Source organism: Centrocercus urophasianus, unplaced genomic scaffold (assembly GCF_019232065.1).
Source record: "Centrocercus urophasianus isolate 14NV4802_14NV808 unplaced genomic scaffold, USGS_Curo_1.0 seq_12, whole genome shotgun sequence".
Classification (NCBI taxonomy): Eukaryota; Metazoa; Chordata; class Aves; order Galliformes; family Phasianidae; genus Centrocercus; species Centrocercus urophasianus.
In genome coordinates, this window is record NW_024884364.1 from 33907643 (window position 1) to 33935429 (window position 27787).

The 27787-nt window shown below is 39.4% G+C and overlaps 2 protein-coding genes across 2 annotated transcripts in view; both read left to right on the forward strand.

Annotated features, from left to right (window-relative positions):
* The window catches only part of PWP2 (PWP2 small subunit processome component), an 18853-nt gene extending 3842 nt beyond the window's left edge, over window positions 1-15011 (forward strand). The window contains exons 7-21 of the mRNA XM_042809521.1: window positions 7-224; window positions 1353-1496; window positions 2740-2810; window positions 3621-3757; window positions 4836-4984; window positions 5629-5776; window positions 7340-7490; window positions 7841-8021; window positions 8942-9089; window positions 10198-10306; window positions 10723-10788; window positions 11124-11342; window positions 12657-12807; window positions 13762-13836; window positions 14008-15011. Of these exons, the coding sequence (XP_042665455.1) occupies window positions 7-224; window positions 1353-1496; window positions 2740-2810; window positions 3621-3757; window positions 4836-4984; window positions 5629-5776; window positions 7340-7490; window positions 7841-8021; window positions 8942-9089; window positions 10198-10306; window positions 10723-10788; window positions 11124-11342; window positions 12657-12807; window positions 13762-13836; window positions 14008-14167 (2127 nt within the window). The 3' untranslated portion in view covers window positions 14168-15011. The remainder of the gene's footprint in view (window positions 1-6; window positions 225-1352; window positions 1497-2739; window positions 2811-3620; window positions 3758-4835; window positions 4985-5628; window positions 5777-7339; window positions 7491-7840; window positions 8022-8941; window positions 9090-10197; window positions 10307-10722; window positions 10789-11123; window positions 11343-12656; window positions 12808-13761; window positions 13837-14007) is intronic.
* Window positions 15012-16764: 1753 nt separating this feature from the next.
* On the forward strand, window positions 16765-23603 carry GATD3 (glutamine amidotransferase class 1 domain containing 3). The gene is made up of 7 exons (XM_042810450.1): window positions 16765-16917; window positions 19268-19320; window positions 20095-20208; window positions 20531-20650; window positions 21388-21480; window positions 21809-21965; window positions 22595-23603. The coding sequence occupies exons 1-7, from the start codon at window positions 16804-16806 to the stop codon at window positions 22721-22723; spliced, it is 780 nt and encodes a 259-aa protein (XP_042666384.1). The 5' UTR covers window positions 16765-16803; the 3' UTR covers window positions 22724-23603.
* The last annotated feature ends 4184 nt before the right edge of the window (window positions 23604-27787 follow it).

A 27787-nucleotide genomic window follows, 5' to 3' on the forward strand; every position in this document is an offset into this window, starting at 1 on the left:
TTCTAGCTATACACAGTTAGCCGGGATGGAGCTCTGTGTGTGTGGCAGTGTGACACAGAGCTTGATGGTCTGAAGCCCATGCCCCCTAAAGAAGCTAGACAAAAGAACAGAGTGAAAGATGATGATGGATTTCTTGAAGAACCCAAGGGTGAAGAAATTCATGGAAAAGCCAATCCAAATGAACAGGACATAAGAGAGAAGGTTAAATATACACGTGTGGCAAAGTAAGTGATTTTTATTTATCCCAAGGCAGAGTTTTTGTGGAAGTTTATTATGTTGGGCTTTTTTCACCATTTATTACTCAGAATAATGTAAAACTGCCCAAGGTTTAGAAATTTATCATAAATCCCATAATAAATAGTTTTCAGTACAACACTTGTTTGTCTGACCTTCACTGTATGAAAGGTGGTACCTTCACATTCAGAATAATAAGTCAGCATAAGATTGTCAATGCAGTGTCCTTTAGTTAAGTCCAGAGGCTGTGAGGGATTGCAAGATTGCCCGACTTGAAGAGGTGATGCAGTGGCAGTGTTAGGTAAAATAACTTGTCAGCCTCTTTGGTAAGCTACTCGGAGATGCCTTTCTGAACTATCTCCCTGTCTGTCCACATCAAATGAGATGCATTTTACAAACAGTAATCTGGTCTTAAGATAGGTGGTGCATTTAGTTTTGCTGAAAGGAGCACAGTGTTTATAAGGAAGGTAGTCAGTAAGTGAGAGAGAGATAGGATTCCAGAAGGGGTAACTGAGAGTTCTGGACATCAAGCTTCTCTTCCCAGTTTCTCTGACTGTAAAGGAAACGTATGGAACGTGCCCTACCCCTGACTGTTAACTTGGCCTCTGTGGAGCACCATTTGCAGGCAACAAAGGAATTTGAACATTTGAGTGATGTTGAGCACCATCATAAGGTGCTTATAGTTTTAATACCAGTAGGAGTTATACCTGCAAAGAAATGGAGAAAACCTTCACTAGACATATGGTATTCATGACTGTTGTCTCCATAGGAGGCTCACACGTATCAGTGAATTTGTGAAAACCACCTGTGATGATCAGAAGAAAATGCACAGTGCAATTCCTCTGAGCTTAACTTTTGTCCCTTTTGTTGTGTGTGGTCAGCTGTCACTTCTGATAGTAAGACTACAGTAGCAGCTGTAAACATTCAGGAAGAGAAAAGGGAAGAGAATTAGCTTTTCATGAACTATAGGAAGTATACATATAATAAATTTCCAGAACCTAGTGCTTTTGAGGTTTGTCGTAGGATACTGTTGAAATACTCAACCTGTATTGAAATGGAGTTATGAGAGTATTCTTTTCTTTTACACTGTTTGCTTCTCTCATTTCTTTGATGCCCAGGTATTTTTTCAATAAAGAAGGAGATTTTAATAACCTGACATCCGCAGCTTATCACAAGAAAACACACCTGTTGGTCACTGGTTTTGCTTCTGGAATCTTTCACCTCCATGAGCTTCCAGATTTCAACCTGATACATTCCTTGAGGTGAGATATAGGGGTTAATGGTTGGTTGATTTGGGAGTGAGGGCTGTTGGTTTTTCGTTTTGCTTTATTTGCTTGAGAATACACTGTATTTAGTAGTAACGGATTAATATTGGAGCACAAAAATCTTACACAGGAGCATTGATGTAGTGTTGTAATTTCTGGAAAGGCAGAATCATAGGTAAACTTGTGTTCAGTTTTGGGCCCCTCACTAGAAGAAGGATACTGAATTGCTGAAAAGTGTTCAGAGAAAAGTAGCAAAGCTGATAAAGGGGCTAGAAGATGATGTATGAGGAGTGGCTGGAGGAACCGGGACTGTTCAGTCTGGAGAAATAGAGACTGAGAGGAACCTTACTAGTAAAAGGTGGCTGCAGTGAGGAAGAAGTTGGTCTCTTAGGTGACAAGTAATAGGATGTGAGGAAATGGCCTCAAATTGATCCACGGGAGATTTAGATTGGATATCATGAGGAATTTCTTCACAGAAAGGATGGTTAGGCATTGGAATGAGCTGCCCGGGCATGTGGTGGAGTTCCCATCCCGGGAAGTAACCACATGTGTGGACGTTGCGCTTAGGGGGGTGCTGTAGTGATGGGATTGGTAGTGCTGGTGTCTGTTAAAGTTCATTTCCAGTCTAAATGGTACTATGATAATAAATACTAAACAGCTCTATTATATAATTTGTTACAGAAAAGTGAGCTCTGAATGAGAAACTCCTGAACAGTAGTTGTTGGCCATAGATTCCTACAATGCTTTGGATTTTCTGTTGTTAGTTTCTTTGTAGCAGATAAAGCTTATAGAGAAAGAAAGCAAAAAGAAAATTAAAAAAAAAAATGAGCATATTGAAAATAATCTATAAATTGTACTTAGATTGGAGAAACACGTGTATTTTTTTTTTCTATTGCTGTATGAGCCTAGCAATAGAATGCATAATTTCCTTGTATAACTTAAAAGAATCCACATTTTTTTGAATTTGGGAAGGACTGCTGTTACTGATAAGTGTGTCTTTGTTTGGGATATGGATACTCTTGTTTTCAGTGTGAAAAAGGCAGTATCTGATGTTCCTGAGTATAGTAAAGGAAGGTTTGAATGCTGCTTTTGATGTTGCAGTAATACATAAAAATCAGTAAAGTATTCAAAGGTCTTGCTTGAACAGAGGAAATAAACTCTCGTTTCTCAGGAGTTTCAAGTTTTATCTCATAAGGCTTGAAAATACAGGTTTGTTTATTGGATAATTTTCTTTCTTTAGTATTTCAGACCAAAGGATAGCTTCTATTTCTATCAACTCTACCGGTGACTGGATTGCTTTTGGATGTTCAGGTTTGTAAAGTGTTTGATACGTGTTCATGGAAAAATGAGGAATGCTGTGGCAAACAAATCCAAATTCCTCCTTCCCTTACTGATTCCAAATGTTGAAATGTTGTTAATAATGTGCAGACTCATCTCCATAGTGTCTGAATAGACGTAGTACGCTCTTTTTTTTGGGCTTCAGTCTCATGCACAGCCACCTCTGACACGTGGTGTTACAAAATGAGCTGAATGTTCATACATCTGTTTCCACTCAGTCCATAATGGTTAGCATGGTAACTAAGTTTATATCTTCATGCAGCCCTGCTTTTCTTACCAGTTCACCTAGTGAAAAAATTAAAAGGTAGGATGTTGTCATCTCCTTCACAGCCCTTGATGTTAAGAAGCAGAGGATTGGAAAGCTCCAAGCTAGCTTGGTTATTCATTGCAGTTGACCAGTTAATAAGGTCAATTGCCAGTAAGGTGACTACGGTATCTTAAAGTTGAAATTGCAGAATGAACAAATGAATTGACGTAAACAGGAGAACAGAGTTCTCTCCTAGCGTATTTCTGATTTTGTACATCCGTTTGTTACAAAAATTGTTGATAGCACTGTTGTAGCACTGAGGATATTAAGCCAGATTCTGGTTGTTTAGGAAATTGATCTTGAACTTCTGGAATGAAAATGACTTGTATTAAAATCAATATAGAGACATAATACAACCTGTTTGCATCAACTTTTTTTATTCTTTGATTGGTAGATGCAAGTATGTGTTTTTTGGTGTGCATTAGCAGGTTCCATCGTTGGATTCATAATTCCAGTCAGTCTTTATGTGTTCACAGGTTTGGGTCAGCTCCTGGTGTGGGAATGGCAGAGCGAGTCCTATGTGCTGAAGCAGCAGGGCCATTTCAACAGCATGGTTTCATTGGCTTATTCTCCAGATGGGCAATACATAGTAACTGGAGGAGAGGATGGGAAAGTGAGTGATACAAGATTACTGTATTATGAACTTAAATTGTAAAAAGGTAGTGAACACCTTGAATTTCCATTGTGTGTAGAAAGCTGTGTTACTGTAATTGATCCCTATATTTTTCTGTCCTTGATTTTCTTAGAAGTTTTGATCTTTCTGTACACAATATATGTTTTGATTTGTGGTTGGTGTCCTCTGCAAATAGTATCACGTAAGCTTTTTAGCAGCTCTTTGTTGTTGCTCTGCAGTCACCATAAGCACAAAAAGATCTAATTCATCAGATGTTAGTTTATATTTGTCTGTGCTGGTTCCTTCATATATTGAGATGAATGAATTTCAATCAACCAGATAATTAGTTGCAATGCAGACTTTATTTCAAATAACTTATAGAAATATAATTCCTAAGCTGATTTTATCCTGCAGTGTACCATTGCAGAAGTTTGCTATTTAAAAGAAAAAATCTCATAAGTAGCTTGTATTGAGATGGAAGCCTAGGTGGACAGGTAATTTTAAAGAAGAGTTAAAAGTATTTTAGTGGAGAAAGAATGTTTTGTAGAGTAATCCCAAAATCTCTTGGTTCTTAAATGTGGTGAAGATGGCATTTTCTGTCCATCACAAGTTTTGATGGGGAAAAAAAGAAGACCTGCCACTTCATGGTTTCTACCATTCATATTTAAAATCAACCAAGCCTGATAAATTTCAGACTGCAGATGGCTGAACTTCTAAGTTTTTTGTTTGAAATAACCTTTCAGTTGTAGCTTTTTGAAAGGGCTCGCAGTGGGTTTTGAATTTGGTGCTTGAAGTTGGCAGGTCAAAGTTTAAGAGACTGAGATGTTGATTGAGTTTTCCTTGAAATTTTAACTTTATTTCAAAAACTTTTTGTCTCCACTTAATTTCTGTGTTTATTTGCCTTTAGAGGTCTAATGACAAGTTGTAGCTCTGCCTCATTTGCGCAGTTTTTTCCAACTGTTTTGAACATTCCTTATGCTGTTCAAGAGTTTTAGAGCTAGCTTCTTTTCTGTTTCCTTATATATTCCTTCTGAACTGATGGTGGAGATTCCAGGAAGGCTTTTCTGATCTCTTGCAGGTGAAAGTGTGGAACACTTCAAGCAGTTTTTGTTTTGTCACTTTTACAGACCATAGCAGTGGCGTAACTGCTGTAACTTTTACTTCCAGTGGTTATGTTATTTTGAGTGCTTCCCTGGATGGAACAGTGCGGGCCTTTGATTTGCACAGGTAACTTTTCCTAGAGCTTTTGTGTATTATTTAGTTGTCTTTTTTCCCCACCCAAAATGCAACAGACTGATGATTCATGGTTTCAGGAACAAGTTGCAAAACGACGAGTACCACTTTATTGGTTTTAGTGCTTTTATTAGTTCAGCCTTTGATTCAAACTTAGATAGAAATTAGAAATCCTGTCACTCTATCCAATTTCTGTGAACAAAATTCTGGAGGAACTTTTCTCAGAGAAGCTGAAAATCCAGTAAGGCCATTCTCTGCTTCTACAGTAAGTAGTATTCACCTGTGTAACAATGTTTGCCATAGTTACAGTGATTACAGTACAGCTGTATAAAACTGGATGTGTAAGCAAACGTGTTGTCTGGAGAATGGACATATGCTGTGTTACAGAAGAAAAATCCTCTGAGTATTTTGGGCTATTTTTTCTACAAAATTAGTAATATTTTTTTGAGTCTTGGAATCATACCAAGGCATCTCTTTCTATGCGAAGAATACTTTTTTCTGTAGATAGTTTAAGAAGTTTATAGTTTACTCCTGAAAAGGAGTTCATTTGACTTGGAAAAAAAAAAAAAAAATAGTGCATAAAATGTATCTTGATCTACTTGAAATGTTTTTTCAATTTGTTTTCACATTTATAACAGGTACCGCAATTTCCGTACCTTTACTTCTCCACGACCAAGTCAGTTCTCTTGTTTGGCTGTGGACTCCAGTGGTGAGATTGTGTCAGCTGGTTCCCAGGATTCCTTTGAAATATTCATCTGGTCGATGCAGAGTGGGAGGCTGTTGGATGTAAGGACCCACAGTGAATATTTGAGTAATGAGCTCTTTCTAGTTGCTGAAGTAACACAAATATTGCTGAAGTATTACTATGCTACCGCACTGGGAAAAAGAGTTTTCACTCAACTAGTTTTCAGAATTGTTCTTTTTTACGTATTTTCTCAAGGAAATTAAGAAAGTGTAGGTGCTATTACAAGATCAATACAGATTGCAGGAAAGATTTCGTTGGTGCAAAGTAGGGGCATGACTTTTTTTTGGTACGGTTATTTATTTATTTATTACTATTATTATTTATTTATTATTTTTGTACGGTTGTTTAATTTGGAGGGCTGGAAAACTATCAATTTCGATCTCCAGTGTCTTGCTGTTAGTTTGAAATTAGTTTGAAATTTGAAATCTTTGCAGGGTACAGTTAATTAAGGAGAGATACTGTCATTTGCTATTTTCAGTTCTTAAGCATGATACATCTGATGGCAAAATCAGATGAATTCAACAATTCATATATTTAATTTGGTGTAGATGGTGAATCACAGAATGGCCCGGGTTGGAAGGGACCTCAAGGATCATGAATCTCCAATCTCCCTGCCACAGGCAGGGCCGCCAACCTCCCTGTTTAATACTAGACCAGGCTGCCCAGGGCCCCATCCAACCTGGCCTTGAACACCTCCAGAGATGGGGCTTCTACAACCTCTCTGTACCAGCACCTCACCACTCTCATAGTAAAGAACTGCCCCCTGACATCCAACCTAAATCTTCCCTCCCTCAACTTAAGACCATTTCCCCATGTCCTGCTGTTACCTACTCTTTCAGAGTTGACTCCCCTCCTGTTTGTAGGCTCCCTTTAGGTACTGAAGGCTGCAATGAGGTCACCCCACAGCCTTCTTTTCTCCAGGCTCAACAAGCTCAGCTCCCTCAGCCTGTCTTCTTAGGGGAGGTGCTCCAGCCCTCTGATCATCTTTGTGGCTCTCCTCTGGATCCCCTCCAACAGCTCCCTGTCTTTCTTGTACTGGGGGCTCCAGACCTGGACACAGTACTACAGGTGGGACCTCACAAGAGCAGAGTAGAGAGGGACAATCACCTCCCTGTCCCTGCTGGCCACCCTTCTGATGGAGCCCGGGATCCCATTTGCTTTCCAAACTGCAGGAACACACTGCTGGCTCATGTGAAGTTTTTCATCTGTCAGGACATTATTTCTATTGAGAGGAGTGGGAGCTCCATGCTTGAAAAATACTTATTACTCTTGCTCACAGTTCTTTAGTGTTGCTCTCCTTCTGATAATAAGAGAGGGCAAGAAGCCTATTCCTAAGTCTTAACCGCTATAAAGACTGTGTGCGTGCATGAGAGTGGTTACAGATACCTGTGCAGTGGTAGCACTTCTGCAATTCTCTTTTCAACTTATTTAAATAAAAAGTGGAGAATCAGTGGTATGTATCATCCCTCATGTCCAAAAGTTACCTCGACTGTGCATGGACAAGTTAGGTGTAGTTTTATTGCTGTATTGATAGTTTATTGAATGCACACCGTATGAACTTGAGTTTCTCTTACCTACTTCCGTGTTGTCTTTTCTTTTATTAGGTCTTATCAGGTCACGAGGGCCCCATCAGCAGTTTGTCCTTTAACCCAATGAAGTGTGTTCTCGCTAGTGGCTCTTGGGATAAAACTGTCAAGTTATGGGATATGTTAGACAGCTGGAGAACTAAGGAGACGTTAATGTTGAACTCTGATGGTAATCTCTATTTCATATTCTATTAAGTATAAAAAAACCTATCAGAAATGATGCAACTGTCTGTCAAATGCAGATTTTTTTTTTCTTAATAATGGAAGCAAAAGGTTGAGTAGTTCTCTGCAGTGCAAGAAATCCTTTTTATATGTTACCAGCTCTAGCTATATGGTTAGCTAAACATACATATGTTGTCCAGAGGAGAGATACTGTGATACTTGTTAATCATTAGCTGCTTGTGGTAGTTGAGATGACATGCTTGAAAAATAGGGATTTTTTTTTTCTTAGATAAACATAGGATCTTTCCCTAGAAAAAGTTCAAGCTGTACTTTAACTGTTAATTGAATTCTTTGCAGTACTTGTTGTTGCTTTCCGGCCTGATGGCAAGGAGCTTGCAGTTGCTTCTTTGAATGGACAGATAACATTTTGGGATCATGAGAATGCAGTCCAAGTTGGCTCAATTGAGGGAAGACATGACCTTCAAATGGGAAGGAAGGAGCTCGATAAAATCACTGCCAAACAATCAGCCAAGGGGAAGTAAGTAAACGAGATAGCAGTTGAAAAGAGGGAGCCGTGCTGGTATTTGCTTTAGAGTTGGGTTGTTCTTGCACTTATTTTTTACATGAAGATTTCAGAGTGCATCTGCTGTTCAGCTATTTTGATTCTGACTGGATTTTAAAAGATTTCTGATGTTGACATCTGGATGTACGTTTTTTTACGGTGTTGACCATCTGATCAGCATCACTCTGATCATCTGTTCTCTTCCACAAGTTTGTGTTTCCAGTATGATGTTAAGATTGTCATAAGTTTCTCAGTTAACAAATGTGATGGGTCTTTAAATTGGATATGTTGTTATGTAAACATTATCTATCTATGACTGTGTAGGAAATTTTTTTAAAATAAATGTAAGCATGCTGTGGGATTATTACAAGTTACTGTGTATGTGAAATAGTTTTTAAAGGCAACTCGAATTTATTTGCTTTCAGATACTCTAATACAGATGTCTTGTGTTTCATTCCTCTCTTTTTCCATTGCTGCTCAAACCTCCTTTTTCCTTCCTGTTGCTTCCCCTCAAATCTAAATAATATTTTTTAAAATGTATTTTTTGGTGGTGAGCTCAACCACCTTCTTTCTCTACATGCCTCGGTGTTTTTTTCTCTCTTCTCACCATTCTTAGTGTCTCACAGAGTATAATTGAAAGCTCATTTGCAGAGTTGCAGCAGGGCACAGGCGTATTGAAGTATTTGAAAAAGCTTGAAGTTTTAATTTGCTTGTGATTTCATACACAGTAAAGCACTGAAAGTATTTGATTGTGGTAAAACGTGTTAACATGTGAATGAAGAGCTCTACTACTTTTACAATTGAAGGATTTTTTTCTGTATCTTCACACTGCACTTTTGTCTTCTGTCTCAAAATGGCAGTGAAATTAACAATTTATTTTTAATTTTTTTTACCAGATCTTTTACCACTCTGTGTTACTCAGCAGATGGACAATCCATTTTGGCAGGTGGACTGTCAAAATTTGTCTGTATTTATAATGTCAAAGAACAGATTCTTATGAAAAAATTTGAGATCTCGTGCAACCTTTCTTTAGATGCAATGGAGGTATGTGGCTGTAGTGGTCAGTTTCACCCCTTACAAAGCCAAAGCTTTGATTTTTTTGGGTGTAACCTCTAATTTAAATAGGATCCCTGAATATTTTGATAAATGTGGGTTTGTTTTCTTTGCTTTGTGCAGGAGATGTAAGGAGAAGTTATTTCTTAGGAAATAAAATTGTTTCCTGAAATTTATCTCATTAGAATCTTTCTGGATTACTATATGTTTGTGTTAAGCAAAATTCTTGTAAGCATAGTTAGCCAGTTAACTTAGAATTAATAAAAAAATTAATGATTGATATTTTGTACTAAGCTGATTTTCTTGTGTCAGTTTCTTGTCTTAGCAAAGAAATGAAGGAATTTAGGGTGGATGCAGGAAAGTATCACTGAATTTTACACACAATTTTACACTGTTTCTAAATGGTTCCAAATGTAAAGTTAGGTTCCTTTGAAAGTAAAGTAAATGATGAAAACTATTGAAAGAAAAAAATTCCAGTAAGACTTCTTAATATCCCTTTACGTGGAGGAATAATGATTGCTCAAATGCTTACGTCAAGCTGTATTTGGCTGTGGTTCCAAACGTGTTTCTGACAACAATGGTTTGTAAAGCAGTTTTCATTTCTGTTCTCTGCCCCTTATTGTGCCAGCATGGCTTTACACATAGTGTGAAAGAATACCAGGAGTGAGCCAACTAGAAAAGAATCAAGGAGGAGGTATGCAAAAATTGAGGGAGAGTTGCATCCTGAAGCAGAACTTCAGTAACTGACTATACAGCTGTTAATTTTAGAACAGTGAGTTTGTGGAAGGGGAGGAAAAGCAGGACTTTCTTTGAGGCAATTGTGCACCTTTAGGTATTACAACATTGTAATGATATCAAACCACAGTCTGAGGTTTCTTACTCTATGGCCGTAAGAATGAGGCGTCTTGATTCTGATACATGGTTGCATACGGTTGCCCACTGTTATGAACTAGCAGTTTTCTTGATGATTTTGGAAGAACTTTATTCCAACTGTACAAAGAAATAGTCACTAAATTCTTGAATGTTATGGGATGTTTTCAGTTAATACAGGTGTTGGAGAGGAGATTGTGCAGTGAATGGAACTTCTGTGTTTTTATAGGAATACTTAGATCGGAGAAAAATGACTGAATTTGGCAGCATGGCTCTGATAGATGAAGGCACTGGAGATGAAGACGGTGTTGCTATTCCTCTTCCTGGAGTAAAAACAGGTATGGCTTTTGACCTTGCTGTCTTTGTGAGGATCAAAATCTTTATTCCTAAAGTAGATGCCAGGTATGAAGACTTTGAACTGTCCAGCTCAGTTTTTGTGGTCTGCTTGAACTCTCTGTGGCTTCAAAGGTTTGTTACACATGTACCACATTCAGCACTATCTGGAAAAACTTTTAAGACCCATTTTTATTTTCCAGTTCCTTGCTATGTCTCTTTCAAATGACACGGCAAAATTCAATCCTGCCACTTTGTTTAGCTTATTTTATGATCTCTTGGGCAGAGACCATGTCTTTGAACTGCCAAGTTTTGACATGTCCACACTGTTCAGCCTAATTCTAACTATGCTGTTGTCATTGATAGGCAGACCATGAACTTTTGGAAGCTATATTAAATCAATTTGCAACTTGTCTTTTAGGTGACATGAGTTCTCGACACTTCAAACCAGAAATAAGAGTAACTTGCCTGCGATTCTCTCCTACAGGCAAGTATTGATGAGTGTATGATTTACTTCTTTTCCTTCTGTATGAAGCAAACAGACGAGTAGAAGAGCAAAGGAGTGCAAATGCCTTTGGAGGTGGTCTTGCTAGGTTAACAGTCCCATCTCTTACTCAGTAGATAATTAGGAAGCTTACGTATATATTGCATTCAGCTGGTATTCTTCACGAGCACTGCCATTGCTGACGGATCCATCAGTGATGCACTATTTTCTGTCATACATGTTGTAAGCAGCTGAGCATCATTTGTTTGTTACTTCTGTTGTGCTCACATCCTAGAAAACCTAGCTTTGTTCTTAAAAAGTCTTACTTCCTTTTCTAGGACGAAGCTGGGCAGCTACCACCACCGAGGGTCTTCTTATCTATTCACTGGATGCTGGGTTAATTTTTGATCCTTTTGAGCTGGACATTGATGTTACACCCAGCAATATTCGCAAAAAACTGCATCAGAAAGAATACTCTATGGCTATTGTCATGGCCCTTAAGCTAAATGAAAAGAAGTTAATTCAGGAGGTTATAGAAGCCATACCTGGTAATGAAGGTAAGTGGATCTTCTGTGAAATTTGAGCTAATTGTAAGCAGAGATGTATAAGCCAAGTAAAGTGAAGCATAAAGGGTAAAGTTTCCCAGAAAGGGAAAAAAAAAAGTGAACTTTCAAGGACTTCAGTCTTTTTACAGTTGCTAAAGATTAGGAGAGAAAGAATAATTTTCTGTGTAGAAAAAAAACAAAAAACAACAACAACAAAAAAAAACCAACAAAAAATTGACTTTGTGGTATTAACTTGTTACAATTTTACCAGTCTGCTGTGTGGTCATCTAGTGACTTTAGAACATGGACTTTGATCAGGTCCAGATTTATGCCAACTTTTGCATCCATATAGATAAAACAACTGTTGTTAGAAGGACTTACCAAACATGATTTAGCAGTGTGCCTGTGTGATGAAGAGAATCAGCTGATGTCAGAGCTCTACTGTCAAGAATGTAGTCGGCAGCTTGAGGGAAGCGATGAGTCTCCTCTGTTCAGCACTTGTGAGACTGTGTTAGGAGCATGGTGTCAAGTTCTTACTATCTCATGCAAAATGGATATTGTTGTTCTGGAGCATTCAGGAGGAGGAATTGGAAAACTATTAGAGGGCCAGAATATACAACAGCTGAGGAGATGCTGAGTGAGGGTGAAGCGTGGAAATTTAGGTTGCTGAAATCCACTGTTAACAGAAGGAATGTGGGACTGTTTCTTTAATAGAGAAAGATTGGCTTGAATATTATGTGAAACTGTTGGAGTGGCTGCAGAGAGTGAGAGTTTGTTAATTTGAGAAATAATTGTATACAGTGAGGTCATCATTGTTCTGAACAATTATAAATTGTGCTGCTTCATCGTGACCAATTGTTAACAGCATTCAGGTACTTCCTCTGTGAGCAGGCAGCTCTGGATCTTTTCAAGCAACCTTTATTGCCTCTTGATATTACACCTTCCTAGTTCCACTTAACTCTACAAGAACTATAAAGTCAGGAGCAACAAAACTGTGGTTAAGATCACTTATGGATTAGAAGGAGACAGGTACAAGTTCTGGAGAAGATTGCACGTCTTGGATAGGAGGAGAGTTAAATTCATGCTATTAAATCCAGTAACGATTGGAAGGCTCAAAAGAGGCCTTGTAAGGCTCAAAACAGGCTTGCTGAGAGGTTGTGGTACTGTGCCCTAAAGTAGAATATTGAACACTGAATAGATGCTAAGACCATGTTCTCTCTTCTGCTTCTCCACGTCCCTTCCTGTGGTCTCTTTCTTGTTGTTCCAAGTAATAATTCAACACCAATGTCTGTGTATTTTTGTTTTGTTTGTTTCCTCTTCACGCAGTTGATGTTGTCTGCTCATCACTCCCAGATCTGTATGTGGAAAAGGTGTTGGAGTTCCTGGCCTCTGCCTTTGAGATATCTTGTCATTTAGAGTTCTATCTTATTTGGACTCATAAGTTGCTCATGCTGCATGGACAGAAATTAAAAACAAGGTGAGCTGCTGTGAAAATGAAAAAAGCTGATAAGGATTTTAACACTCCTTTCAGTTCAGGACTGAAATGGTAGATGCATACATAGGAATTGAAACAACTTGATTTTTACAACTTCTCTACTAACGAGTGTGTATGAGAACTGGGTTGCATTTGTGGGGGTAAAAGCATTTTTCAAATACTGTAGGTAAAACTTTCCATAGTTTGCTTAGTCTATAAATGCATAAAGATTTCAAAAGCACTATTAGGATTTTGGGATTTTTTTTTTTTAAATGATTATGTACATTAAATACAACTGAAGGATAACAAGCTTGTATTGGCTGCACTTCATAGAGTTAGCTTGTGATTACAGCATGCATTTTTAGTAAGTACTTTGATTTTTTTTTTTTTTTACCAAGTTTTTCTTCAGAATTACAGGGGCTTGCTCTGTGAATTGTATTCAGCCTTCTCTTACTATACAGTTTGTAGACTTCTTGGAATAAAGCCAGGTAAACTGGAGGTATGATAGAGAGCTACAGCCATCTGAAATAGATGCAGGTTAAAGTAATAGTGCACTGTGTAACTCGTGGCTTACCTCAACTTTAGTATTAATGTTGAGTGGCTGAAATGGCCAGATCAAATTTTCTCCTTTTTGTTTCTATTAAAGTAGAAGTATGGAGTTTAAAACAAGCTATTTGTTGTTTGGAAAGTAAGTTATTACTTGGAAGAAATTGTTGTCATTGCAGCAAGCAGAATTTAGTTTTTCATGCCACAGCTTGACGTTAAAAACTGTTTGGAAGTAGATTATTTGTATTTAAATATAATCATTTTTAGCACAATCAAAAGCAAGATGCTTTTGTTTGTCTAATGTTAAATTAGACAATGGCACTTATGTTAAAGTTTTGAGTATATAGAAAAGTACTGTTTTTACACATAAATATAAATTACAATGCAAGCTGTACGTTTTCTCCACTTAAGGTCGCAGAAGCTGCTCCCCATGATTCAGTTTCTTCAGAAAAGCATCCAGCGTCACTTTGACGATGTATCCAAGCTGTATGTATTGTTATATTTTAAAGTCTAAATCAAAACCCTTCACTGCACTGTAGAGTAATTAGAAGGACGATAATGTAGCATTAGAAGTTTCAAGACCCTCTTCTTTTAGAGGTGCTTATGCTTTAGGAGAAAAAACATCATCTTGTTTCTAACATGTTCTTATTTTTACAGCTGTGAATGGAATATCTACAATATCAAATATGCATTGGCCATTTCACAACAGCGGGGCATGAAGCGTGTGGCAGAAACATCAGTAGATGAAGATGACTTGGAGTCTTCAGACAGTGATTATCTCATGCAAGAAGTTCGTGTTGATAATTTCACTTCCTAGTTATTCTTCATGGGAGAAAACCTAAGACAACGTAAATTTATGCAGTGGTATTCACTGGGACTGAGTGGCCCTCATAGTGGCATAATTTAGCTCTTTTTAACAGTGTGGGGTGGGCTTGCATCTGGGTTACAGAGTGGGAGAGATTTAGGATAGGCAGTGCCAGCCTCTGCCCATAATGCCAGTGACTGGTTGCTTGACAGCGCTGATTTCTTAGGTTTTTAAATTGTTCTCAATTTCAGGTAAGGTAAAAAACATGTCTTTATCTGTGAAGTTAGAAGTACGACTGGAAGAAATGCATTCTTTATTAAAAACACATTGTGTGTAGATTAAATATTGAGAATTAATTTTAATGTGGCCTTGTCATACTTTGTGATGGACTCTTTTTTACCTCTGTTTTTATGTCATTCTTAGTGGGAGGGCTGCTTATTGCTCTCAATTTGTTTGATATATTTTTTTTGTTATAATACATGCATATTATTGAAGCACTGTTAGGAATAAGTGGACCTGGTTTTCTTGGTTATGTAACTCCCAATCATTGTTTATTAACATGAAAATTAGAAACTTCTGTTTTCCTTGCTTTTAGGAATTGGAATGGGACTTGGCTAATAATGACACAGAGCTTCTGAATGCAAAGAACTATATCCATAGTTGTGTTGTTTTCAAGCCATATGTTGAAAGGGCTTTGATTTAAGGTGCAGCAAATACTAACAATGAGCCAGGATTGATTTTGTTTTCAGTGTATTCTGTTCTTCTGGATTACTTTTCTGGTCTCTGTCTACTCTTGGAAAAGAGGTGTGAATATAGAGAAGTGCTACAGAGAAAAATAAATCCAAAGTATACACCAGACATGTGCAGTCAGTTCATATTGCATTTCAATATGTAAAATTAATATGCACTTGTTACTTAAATAAGCATACCAAATGTTTTGATTTTTTTTTTTTTAAATTATTTTTTCTTTCTTCATAGAATCTTTGAGATTTTTTTTCAGTTGCTGGTGCTCTCTTGCCTCATGTTTTTTTTCATGATCATAACAATGTTTCAGGGTCTCGAGGCAGTGAAGGGAGTTGCTGGACTGGAGAGACACTTGTAGAAGCTGCTTTATGGTTTTGTGTTGGGATTTGGAATTGCTTCTCATTGTCTTCCACCCCTCTGCTTCCTTTCCCCACCATGGCAGAAAGCAAGTTGCACAGAATAGAGGCATAGACATGCAGGGAGGCAGTAGTACAGAAAGAAGGGAAAAATTCATCTTGGGATCTGTGTAAATCCCTGCATTGTTTAGCTAACCCAGAGAACATATTATGTGTCAGATAACATGATTGTGATTATTACTACTTAACTCAATTTACTGGTTTTCATACGCATTTCTTACTGTCAAACTTGCATTGTTTTGTTTGTAAACTGTACAACCCATAGCTCTAATTGGGTCTGTCATGACAGTAGCTTTGTGTTATGTAGGAGTTTGCTGTTTTTGCTGTTCATTAAGCAGACTAACTTTATCCCTACATTTTTAATAATCTTTTGGGTTTGCAATATTAAGAAACACAAACCTGGAGAAAATCTGGCCTTTCAGAACAACTTAGAGATGTGGCTTGGTGTATATTCTTCATGTTCAGAATGTTAAAGATAAAAATTTTACAAAAGCATTCAAGAGCCTTGAGAGGAAGTGGGAGAGGTGGGATAGCATCTGTTCTTACACAAAAGGATGTGTTCCATTCACATTTGTCACTTTGCTTCAGCTGTTAGGTTATCAAGATAAATTCCATGATGCATGTGATAAATATTCTCCCTCTTGATAAGGAAAGACACATTGGAAAATACTGGAAACTGAATGTTAAGTCTGGTAGGTCCAAGTTTGGCCTAATTGTGCCTGTTAGCAAGACGTGCAAGTTGGACACAAGCACTCCACAAGCTGTGGAGTAGGCTAGGCCTTGAAGCAGTGTCACTTCCTTACCTTCTGTTGCCACTTGAAACCAAGATGCAAGATTGCAGGTGCAGTTTAATTTGATCTGATCCTGTATAGATGTTTACTTCAACAGGAATGTTGTGAGAAACACTTAATAGCGTTATCAAAACTGATTGTGGTGCATCATGGGGAAACTGGGGAAAAGGACAGCACTGCTCATTGAATCATTACAGTTGCAAAGACCTCTAAGATCACCCAGTCCAGCCACCAGCCCATCACACCATGCCCACTGCCCACGTCCCTCAGTGCCACATCCACCCAGCTCTTGAACACCTCCAAGGATGGTGACTGCACCACCTCCCTGGGCAGCCCGTTGCTCTTCTGCACCAGTTCCAGGCCCTGCTGAAAGGTGTGATGATTCTCAGCTGATGTTGGCTGCAAGCACTGCTTTAGTTGTAGCAAATAGGTGATAGATACACACCAGTCAGTCCTATATATATATATATTGGGCGTATATACATATACGCCCAATCTCTGCGATGGAACTCGGCATGCCCGCTGTTCACCTTCCCCGGTGAATACCTAGCCATGGGCCTCCCCGCCCCTAGAGGGCGCTTCCAACACCCCAGCCGAGGGCTCAGCGGCCTCGCGGCCTGGCCCGCCTCCCGCGGCCTGCCCCGCTGCAGCTCCGCGCTCCGCCAGCCCTCCGGCCTCGCTCCGAGCTCTCGCGACTATGCTGCCCGTCCGCGGGCCGGCCCTGTGCTCCGCGCTGCGGCGGGCAGCGCCCTGCGGCTTCGCCTCCTTCCACTGCTCCGCCCGCCGCCCCCGCGGCGCCCGCGTCGCTGTGGTGAGTGAGGCGGGGGAACGGGGCAGCGCAGCAGGGGGAGGAAATTGGTTTGCGCGCTGGTAGCGTCCATCCGGCCCCGTTCCCGTGCTGGTGAAAGGGCAGCGGGGCTCGGTGCTGGGGTGGCGGTGGGAGGGCTCGGCGTGCCGTGAGGCCTGGCTGAGGCGAGCGGCAGTTGAGTGGTAAAGCTGCTCTTGGAATAGCGCACCTCCGAGAGAGCCAGGTCACGGTAGGAATTTATGTAAATTTGGGCTTCTGTGGAGCCTGGAGTTGAGTTCTTTGCATAGAACTTCTTTGCAGTTAGGATGACAGAGCACTGGAACAGGCTGCACAGAGGTTGTGAAGTTGCCTTCTGTAGAGATATTCAAGACCTGTCTCGACGTCAATCTGTGTGACCTACTGTAGGGTACCTGCTTTAGCTTGGACTTGATTAGCTCCTGAGGTTCCTTCCAACCCCCTGCTACTCTGTAATTCTGTGCGTTACAGAGAGCTCAATGTGAATGCTGACGTTTTAGCAAACCATCACCCTTCAAATAGAGACTGGAAAACAGACTTTATTGTTGACATTAGCCATGTAAACTTCTGACTATAGTAAAAGGTAGTTTTTGTAACTAGAAAGGTACTGGCACAGCAGAATAGAACAGTGCTTTAGTATAGAATCATAGAATTGTTAAGGTTGGAAAGACCACTAAGATCACCCAGTCCAACCAGCAGCCCATCACACCATGCCCACAGCCCATGTCCCTCAGTGCTACATCCACATAGTTTTGAACACCTTCACGGATGGTGATTCCACCACCTCCCTGGGCAGCCTGTGCCACAGCCTCACTGGTCTTGAGAAGTGGTTCCTAATATCCAACCTGGTACTCCATTCCCTTTCATCACTGTTACCAGGGAGTAGAGATCAACCCTCATCTCACCACACCCTCCATTCAGGTGGTTGTAGAGAGCAATAATGTCTCTCCTAAGCCTCGTCTTCTCCAGATTAAACAATCCAGCTCCTTCACCCACTCCCCGTAAGTTCTCCAGACCCCTCACACCTCTATTGCCCTTCTCTGGATTCACTCCAGGGCCTCATTGTCTTTCTTGTAGTGAGGAGCCCAGAACTGAACACAGCACTGGAAGCACAGCCTCATCAGTGCCGAATACAGAGGGATGATCACCTCCCTAATCCTGCTGGCAACACTATTTTTGATACAACCCAGGATTTTAAGGAGTTTCAAGAACGTTTAGCAAGTGTTGTGTAAAGAAGATAAGTACAGGACAGTTGCTTTTGTGTTTATTCATTTTGTGCTCACCAAAAGATGTAATAAAAATGTAAAAAGTAAAGATCACTTGTAAATATCTGAGCAATGAAACTGTAGTTGACTGTAGTTAATGTGGACAACAAAATGTTGTCTGATCTAGTGAAGAGGTGGTGGGACATCAAGACTGATAGCAGAGAACTGGATGTGAAAAGCTGAAAGCCCCTCCAAATCCCAAGTTTCTAACTAAGACAGTTTCTGTTCATCTATCTGTGATAAAAAACAACTTTCAGATTTCAGAAATACAAGGGTAAAGCCAGGAGGGAAGAGGGGAAATGGATACTCTTCAATTGGATTTTTTCCTTGGAGAAAACGGAACCGAAACTCAGAAGTGTTTGTGTATACACTTTCAAGAACCAGAGAGCACTTCGGATTGTTTGTTTGTTTGTTCTTACAACTTTTTTTTTTTCCTTTTTTAATCCTTCTTTTTTTTCTGCTTTGTGAAAGATTCCCTCCAGCCATACAAGAACAGCTTATTGCTTTGTGCTTTTTCATCTCCTTTGTGTTATGAGCAAACTGAAAATAATATTACCATGGTAGTAAAGTGTAGTTAATGTTTTCTAATTGGGTTGAAAGTGATTTAACTATTAATCGGTGATTTGGATCCTCAGACAAAACGCAGCAGCAGTTGTAAGTGCCATAATTGTGCTTCTAACCCACTTGGGTTTGATTTGCGTTTAGGTAAGAGCGTGTTTCACACCTTAATGACACTTGATACATCGAATGTATGGCACTCAAAATAACCCACTGCATTCATGATACTTTGCCAGTTTATAAACTCTGAGGAACAAGTACAAGAGCAAATAAATAAACTGTAGTTCTCGTTGAGTCCTGGCTGTCTGGGGTGGGTAGCTAAAAATAGGGAATGCCAGTTCTGCTGTATGTCAAATGGCAGTGCTGGGACTAATGGTGTGATGCTGACTGGCTTGGCAAAGAGTTTGTCCTGAAGTTATTTCTATTCTCCTATTTATTTCATTTCTGTTTTTAAAATTTAAGAAGGACTGTACAAACTTTTGTATCACTTGAAGTACTTGATTTTCCTATTGCAGGTCTTGTCTGGCTGTGGTGTCTACGATGGCACAGAAATCCACGAGGCTTCTGCGTAAGTTACCTTGTGAAATTGTTGGCTCAAAAGAAGTTTGCTTTATGTTAGAGAGCCCCATTGAATTCATTTCTGCAATCTCTGGTGTTGAACTTTCCCTGAAAGATGTGGTATAGTTTTCCTTCAGAGTCCTGTTGTGGGTTTGTGAGGCTTTTGTCAAAGCATAACTGGGAGCTTGCATTGCATTCTTGCTATATGATCCCTGTCCAAAGATGCAGAGCACTGCAGGTGGTGCCAGAACAATGAGTTAGAGACTGTTTTTCCTTCAGAGACAGAAATTCAGGCTTCCAGAATCAATTTCAGCAGAGATAAGTAGAGAGTTAGGTTCATAATTGTCTGGAATTTTCATCCTGGAGCTAAATTCAACACTGTAGATGTTAATTCTCAAGTTGAATTGTTAACTCTTAATATTTGTTAATAAGAGATCTTTCACCTAGATTAAGTGTGCTCCTAGTGTTAATGGTGGGACTCTTCTATAACACCCAGGAATTTGCAATGAGAAAAGAAGTTTGTATGGTTCCTGAAGGGGAACACTGAGCAAAGAAACTTGTCTGTAGCTTTCCTGACCATCCTCCAGACTGACTTTCAGTTCTACTCTGAACTTTGGTGTTACACCAAAGAGGGGTGTTTCTTGCTCCCTCTTTTGCTCCTACTTTGATAGGATGTGTTCTTCCTCTTTTTTCAAAATCAGGTGGAATGTTTCTAGCGAGACATACAGGACAGATAAATCCTCTCTCCTAAGGTTTTCAGCATGTTTTGTTTCTGTTTTTGTAGCGTACTGGTACACCTTAGTCGTGGGGGAGCTGAGGTTCAGATGTATGCTCCAGATGTTCCTCAGATGCATGTCATTGACCACAGTAAGGGGCAACCAACTGAAGCTGAGTCAAGGTAAAGCCATGTTACTGTGATTCCTGTGACTCCTGGGTCTTCACCTTTGGTGTTTTTCAGAGGTAGCAGCCTGTAACTGAGCTGAGAGCCCTTTGCTGGCTGGCTTTAATAGCTTGATGCTAGCTGGTGCTTTGCCGGAGATTAATTAATAATTAGATTAAGTAATAGTTCTGGTGGATGCTGATATATCAAAAGCATCTATAGCTTCAGTTATTGAGTGCCCTGTTTCTCACTTCCTCCCTTCCTCTGCCAAAACTTTCCTTATGCTGTTTTGTGTGCAAATGCTTAATTCGTGTCATTGCTTTATTTCTGGTTCTTGAAGGAATGTTTTAGTGGAATCTGCAAGGATTGCTCGTGGCAAGATCACTAACCTGGCTAAGCTTATGACAGTGGACCATGATGCTGTGATATTCCCTGGTGGATTTGGAGCTGCTAAAAATTTGTAAGTGTCGATTAAATATTATATTCCTTCTTTGTAATTCACACAGTAAAATCAAGGAGTAACAAATGGCTTTATTTAACACACACGCAACTACTATTTAATAAGGAAAACTCCATTCAAATTGTTAGAGTAAGTGCTGTTTGTGATGGTTTCCAGTTATAATTCTTGATGGCACTAGCAATATTGGTGAGAATTGGAGAATTTAGTACAAGTACTTTTCCCCCTGCCTTTGTGGTGATCCTTTTTGAGGTTGACTGAGACAAGCAAAGGTAAAACTTCATTAGTTTCAGATGCTGCTAGTATTATCCTTCTTTTGCTTCATGGCAAAAAGTATTCTCTTGCATTAGTAACTATAAAATAATAACTAGTTCAGAAAAAAAAAAAAAAAGTATTAGCCACAAGGAATTCTAATTGTTTTGTTATTTTGTTGGCTTTGGGAAATTTGACTTACTTTATGAATTTTTCTGTGTCAGCATTGTTGTTCTTCTCAGTAATCCTAGAAAGCTAATTTAATACTTCTTTTATCTAGATGTTTATTTTAAATAAGTAGCTGTATGACATGCCTAAAACCTTAGAAGTGAATCATTTTGACTAATGCATTGCTGGTCAACTGCAGCATTGTTCAACTTTTTCAGAAAGTTTTGTGTTTGTACTGTCCTCAAGAGCCAAGAGCCAGGGCAGATAGATAGCCCTATTTGTAGATTTATGGTGAGGAATAAAGTTTCTTATTGTGGCAGATCTACGTTTGCTGTTGATGGGAAAGATTGCAAGGTGAACACAGAAGTTGAACGTGTCTTGAAAGACTTCCACAAAGCAGGCAAACCTATTGGGTATGTATGTTGGTCAGATAGGGGTATTTGTTTGCACGTGGAGACCAAGCGTGTTTTGCAGTTGACGTGTGTGGCTCTTATGCTGGAGCTAGAAAAAAAACAGCTATTTTATTTTATCAGTTGTAGCTTATTTTTAAAATGCTTTTTTTTCAAGGTGTGTGTGTGTGTAGGTGTTTGTGAAAGAAGACACTAAGAAAATGTTGAGTGGGTGTTGCTTTGGTGTGCTTTTCACATTTGTAAGACCGCATCCATTTGGGTCTTTCCAATCATGACCAAGTTTTGAAAGAGTGCCATCACAACATTGTTTTTGTGATTCCCTTTGTTGTAGTCTTTGCTGCATTTCCCCGGTGTTGGCAGCAAAAGTTCTTTCTGGTGCTGAAGTAACTGTGGGCCATGAAGAGGAGGAAGGTGGCAAGTGGCCTTATGCTGGAACTGCAGGAGCCATTAAAGAACTGGGAGGAAAGCATTGTGTGAAGGAAGTAACTATATCCTTTCCTGTTAATTTCCACATGAAGAGTTCAGTAACGTGTCATTGTGGTAATGAATACATGCAGGATCTGTGCTTTTCTACTAACACTGTAGTTTAGAGGGAATGTATGGTTTGTAGCAGATAGCACGTGTAAAATGATGTGTGATTAGAAAACATTGTCTTCTGTACCCAGCTGTGTAATCTGAAGTTCTCAGTTATTGCCAGAGATCTTCTTTGGACACCTGCTAACACAGACCAGAATTGCCAAGTGAATTTGTGCATAAAACTGTCATGAGATACAGTTCATCTGTTACCTCTGAGATACATATTTTTTCTTTTCCAGAAGGCTGAAGCTGTGTTCAAACTGTACTCAGAGAGAGGCATTTTATTGCAATCAGTAGGTTCTATAAGTTTTCCTGTGTTTCTTGATAATGTCATTCCTACAGATTGCTCTGGCAGTGGTTGTGTTTCGGGCAATATAGCTTCTACTATCTCAGGCTACAGGTTGCAGCTGTCTTTATAGCTGAACTTGGAGGTGTCCGTTTATGGGATAATAGAGTTGTAAGGTTATGTCAGTGATGGTTTACTTTGCAGGTAGCATTTGCAAGTGAGTCACAGGCTGTGTTTTCCTTAACTTCTTTTTACGAAGCTCACGTGGATACCAAAAACAAAGTGGTGACTACCCCAGCATTTATGTGTGAAACAGAATTACATAAAATCTTTGATGGCATTGGGGCCATGGTAAAGAATGTGCTGAAATTAACCGGCAAATAAAACATCTATTTCTGACATGAAAAGCAGAAATGTTTAAGTTGGAGGTATAGTATTAACAGCGGTATGGACCAATGGAAGTATTTTCATCTGCTTTTCCTGTTCACAGTCTGATAATTGCTTTTGTGAAGCTGATTGACTCCCAACTGTGCTGCAGGGTTTTTGTGAAGGAGCTGCCTGTGGGAGGGCTTACACTATGCAAACAGTCTGGCCTGGGACGTTGAGCATTCTCTTGAGCTTTTTCAGCTGGAGGGAGCTGTGCAGATGCGTTTGGCAGCAGTCGTCACAGTGCACCAGTATCAAGTCATTTCCTTGAGAACAGAAAGCAACTGAAGTTTCTTTCAGAAATGGGAGGAGGATGTGTTGTAGAGACACAGCAGATGCAGTGCCACTATATCTATCCAGTGGATGAAGAATGGTAGTAGAGTGGAATTAGTGTATAATTCATTGTTGATGTGCTCAGATCTGTATCTGTGAACTATAAGCCAGGGCCAGCTGACTCCGTATTTTCCACATCCTACTGTTGGCTTAAAGTTAATTACAAGATTTAAGTTTTCCTCTTCCATGTTTTCACCAAGGAGCCATTCTGAATATCAGCTTCTTAGCTGTCACAGTACTAGCACTTTGAAAAATTCATCCATTGGCCCATCTTAGCTGAAAAGGTCTTGAAAGGGAGGAGAGAAAATCTGCTGATGCGACGCACAATTTTTAAGGATAATGTCCTTATTGAAGTAGTTGCACAACTAGCAAATGGATAGAAGAAAAAAATTGAAAATACACTCACTTTCCCTGCTTCAGAGTAGTAAAACTTTCTCCAAAGGAACGCTGAATGTCTAAAATAATGATGTATAAATAAATTAATCTGTCTTTATCTCATCCTTCATCTTTGTTTCATAAGTGCCTCTGATTATTTGTTTATACATGCTAGCTGTTCTTCTGCTTTTCAGTTCCCTTTACACATTTGAGGTATTTTTAATATACAGAATCCAAAATCTCCTTCCTCAGCTTCCAAGCTACTTGCCACCTTTCTATTCATCATGAAACAACATTTCTCAGGTCAACACAAACAGAAAGACACCCTTCCTTTTATGTAACAGACGTGCTGAAGGAAACCCCTATCTTTCAGGGATAGTTGTGTGTTTCATAAATTAGACCTACAAGACTTAGAGTGGATTGGAAATACTGTCTATGGCTGAAGAGTCACTAAGGATATGGAATGATAGTTTTTACTATTGGGAAGAAAGGAGGAATGAAACTGAGAATGGACATTATCAGTGTGCTTGGTGAGTGTTCATGAAGAATGTGTTTTTGCTTCTCGACCATTTTAGCACACGATCCATTCTTTGTCATTAAAAATCATGTTAGATTTAGAAGATCTGAAGTTGCCCTCCAAAGGCTTTGTTTTCTTCAAGGGCTGCGTAGTATCCTTTGTACAGATCACAGACTCCAGTGTGGTTACTAAGAAATCGTGCACTGTCATCATGGCAGCAGACATGGTTCACAGAATGGATTTTGGACATATTCTGAAACAGTGATTGGTGTTCAGCTTGTGCATCACATTCTGTGGGAAATTTCAGTAGTTAGTAGGTAACAGAGTATAAAACACTGTCCATGTGTAATTCAGTGCAAATCAAAACTTTCTTCCATAAGCTTTGTACACAAGGGGAAACCTATACTGTCAGTTTTATACAGAGAGGCTTAGGAGAATATGGGAGAAGGCCTAAATATCATAGAAAATCTGCAGGTTTCATTGGAATTGAAGAAACTTAGGAATTTTCCAAATAAAATGTAAAAATATTTTTAAAATGTTGCTACCTTTCCCACATCTCCAGGAATTTTATAAGAAATGTGGTAACATCAGAAATTACCACAAATCAGAGGTAGTATTCAAATCTCCAGAGCAGCTGCCTGTACACTGTCATCTGCATGAATGCTGTAAATTGAGCTCAACTTTTCCTGTTGGGAACTATAAGTTAAGTCTTTGTATGAGCAACACTTGCCATAGCAGGGCTGTGTGTATGAAGATGGGATTTCTCCTATCAGCAGTACCTAGCAAGTGCACCTTTAGTGGCATAAACCTTTGTTTTTCTCTTGCTTAGATTCAGATGTGCTGAGAAAGAGAAGATATTTTGAAGAGGTTGCTACTATCATATGTAGTTGTTGTAAGTTAGTTAGAGGATCATCCAGGTGGTGCCTCTTTTTGCCTCTTACAGTTGCAGAATCATTGAATACCCCAAACTGGAGGGGACTCACAAAGATCATGCAGTCCAACCCCTGGCTCCACAGAGCACCACCCAGATCAAACCCTATATCCCAGAGTGTTGTACAAATGCTTCTTGACTGCTGCCTTGGGGAGCTTGCACCCTCTGGTGAAGAACCTTTTCCTAAACCCCAACCTGACCATCTCCTGCCGCAGCTCCATGCCTTTCCTTTGGATCCTGTTACTGTCACCAGGGAGCAAAGATTGGCAAGAACTCTTCTGGCCTCTGAGATTCTTTCTTGAATAGAGTTACTCAAATAACAGAAGCTACTAATAATCCACTGTATGCCATTCTAGGCAGATACAGTGTTGGTCATGTTAATTGCTGAGTTACTGATTTCCAGGTCAGAATATCACAAAAACTTATGCTTAGAATCAAGGTTGCAAATTTGAAAGGCACCTAATTTGACGTGTTATCTCACCTGCTGAATAGCAGTAATGCAAGAGCAGACAGTACTCTAAAGTGGTGATTTCAGTATTGCTGCCTGTTTGAATGCTACAGTTCTAAGTTCTAATGAGAGCCCCTAAGAAAGCAGTTTCTACTCTCTGCCTGTAACCTTTTTCTAGGCAATTACAAAAAAAAAAAAAAAAAAAAAAAAAAGAACTCCCCATATAGTATTGTCAGTGCTGGAAGCACCCATAAAAGACAAAATACTATTTTCAGAAATAATTCATTTCAGAATATCTTTCTACCTTTCTCTTACTAGAGAGAAGATTTTTAAGAATGAAATAATTGGCTGCCTTTACTTCATTTGGAGAGGCTGTAATTCCACAGTGCTGTACAGAATGCTAACTTCCAACACACGTTTTTTAAAAGTTTTGTATTTTTAGAATGTTGTTTGATTTTGGTGGGAAATATAAGATTGTCCTTTTGGCCTTCAGCAAGCATAGATTTAGAGGGGAATTCCATGTACACTTAGAGATTAATACAGCGTTTGCCAAGTTGGGTATTTCCTTTCATTCTCTAGGGATGTTTGGAGCTGCTTAGGGGGTTGCTAATTTCAATTGAGTAGACAGAAATTTGTGACTGATACGTTTTGTTAAGTGCTATCAGAAATGAAAGTGAAGAAGCGTGCGTTCTCCAAGCCTCCACAAGGAGGCATGCAGTATCTGGCTTATGGACCTTTTGATTTTTGGTCTGCAAAAAGTGTTCTTACTGAAACAGAGTGTCAGGGTTTGAGAGTCTCTCAGTTTTTCCCCTGTGGTTTGTGGTGACAAGAGAACATTTGTCAAGCAAATGCCCAGCAGAGAACACTTTGGGAACAATAGTCGGTGCAGGTTTTCACCCAGCTGTCAGGCATAATATTCCAGCTGTGGTTTCTAATGGCATTTTTATGTTAATATTTTGGACACGTGGAGAGAGTCAAACAAGTACTGGTCCCTACTTGTTTAACGAAAAGAAATAGAAGTCCCATGCTGTTATAGTGAATGCATTTGTCCAGCTCTCTTCTTAAGACCCATTTCTTTTCCACTGTGACTACTTATTTATCCCCATGAAAGGATACTATCAAATATGCTTGCATTAAGCTGTGGAACTTTCCCACGATATGATTAGCATTGAAAAATGAGATAAATTTTGTAATGTCTTAAAAGTACATGATGCTGTAGTTTAGGTTTTTTAAATAATGATACTTTTATAGAAAAGATGACATAAAAACAAGATTTGTAGGGAGGGACCTTTGTCATGCCAAGTAATACTCTTGGGAGGAAACAAACTGTTTCTTCAAGGGTTTGTGGGTTTGCAAGCCAGCACTGTCTTATAGGAGGTTGTTGCAAGGTGGGGGGCAGTGCTTCTCCTGCATAACTAGCAATAGGACTGGAGGGAGTGGCCACAAGTTGCACCAGGGGAGATTCAGGCTGGACATTAGGAAAAATTTCTTCTCTGAAAGATTGGTGAGGCAGTGGCACAGGCTGCACAGGGAGGTGGTGGAGTCACCATCCCTGGAGGTGTTCAAGAGCTGTGTGGATGTACTGAGGGACATGGAGGATGGGGAAATATCACAGATAGGTGGATGGTTGGACTAAATAATCCTGTAGGTCTTTTCCAACCTGTATAATTCTATTAACTGTGTGTATACATCGAAAAAAAAAAAATAAAAAGTTTGCTTAGATAATCATCCACCTGCAGATAATTGGAAGTTATCTGCATTCCAAGCCTGCAGTTGTTGGTTCAAGCTTTCTTTTTTTCTCCTTGCCATGGTTTGCAGTGGCTGAGGGAAAGCCTTTGTTTTATTGTATGGGTCAGCCTCAGCCCTCAGAAGAGTTAGAGAGCTGATAGTTGGATATGTTTTACAAGGTGATTTCAGAGCTTCTGGGAAAAGAGGCAGTGTGAGAGGGGAAGAGAAGGGACTAAGCTTGGGCGATCTCAGAAACTGAAACAGAAGTTGCAACAAGGATTGCGTTATCCATAGCGATGTAATTTCCTCTATATTTAGAAAATGCCTATTCTCAGTATTATTTTGTTCAACTGCTGAGTAGCATGCTATGTGAATGAGTGCTCTTAGACTTAGCTGAAATAACAGTGAAAATTCTACACCAGACATATCACGTTCATGCCTTGCTGATGAGATCTGTATGGGCCATTTCTCTTGTGTCATACAGAACTGAAAGGAGGTCAGTGACAAGTATTAGAGTAACCTCACTGTAAAATTAGATAGTCTACAAGATAAGCAAACAAACTCCTTTTTGTTTCTGTCACTTCTGTCACTGTCACACATGAAAAACTTGCTTCAACAGTCATTCTTTTGCAAGAATAATTCACAAAGATCACTGAAGAATTTCTTTAAGGTATAGACAGCCATTCTGTG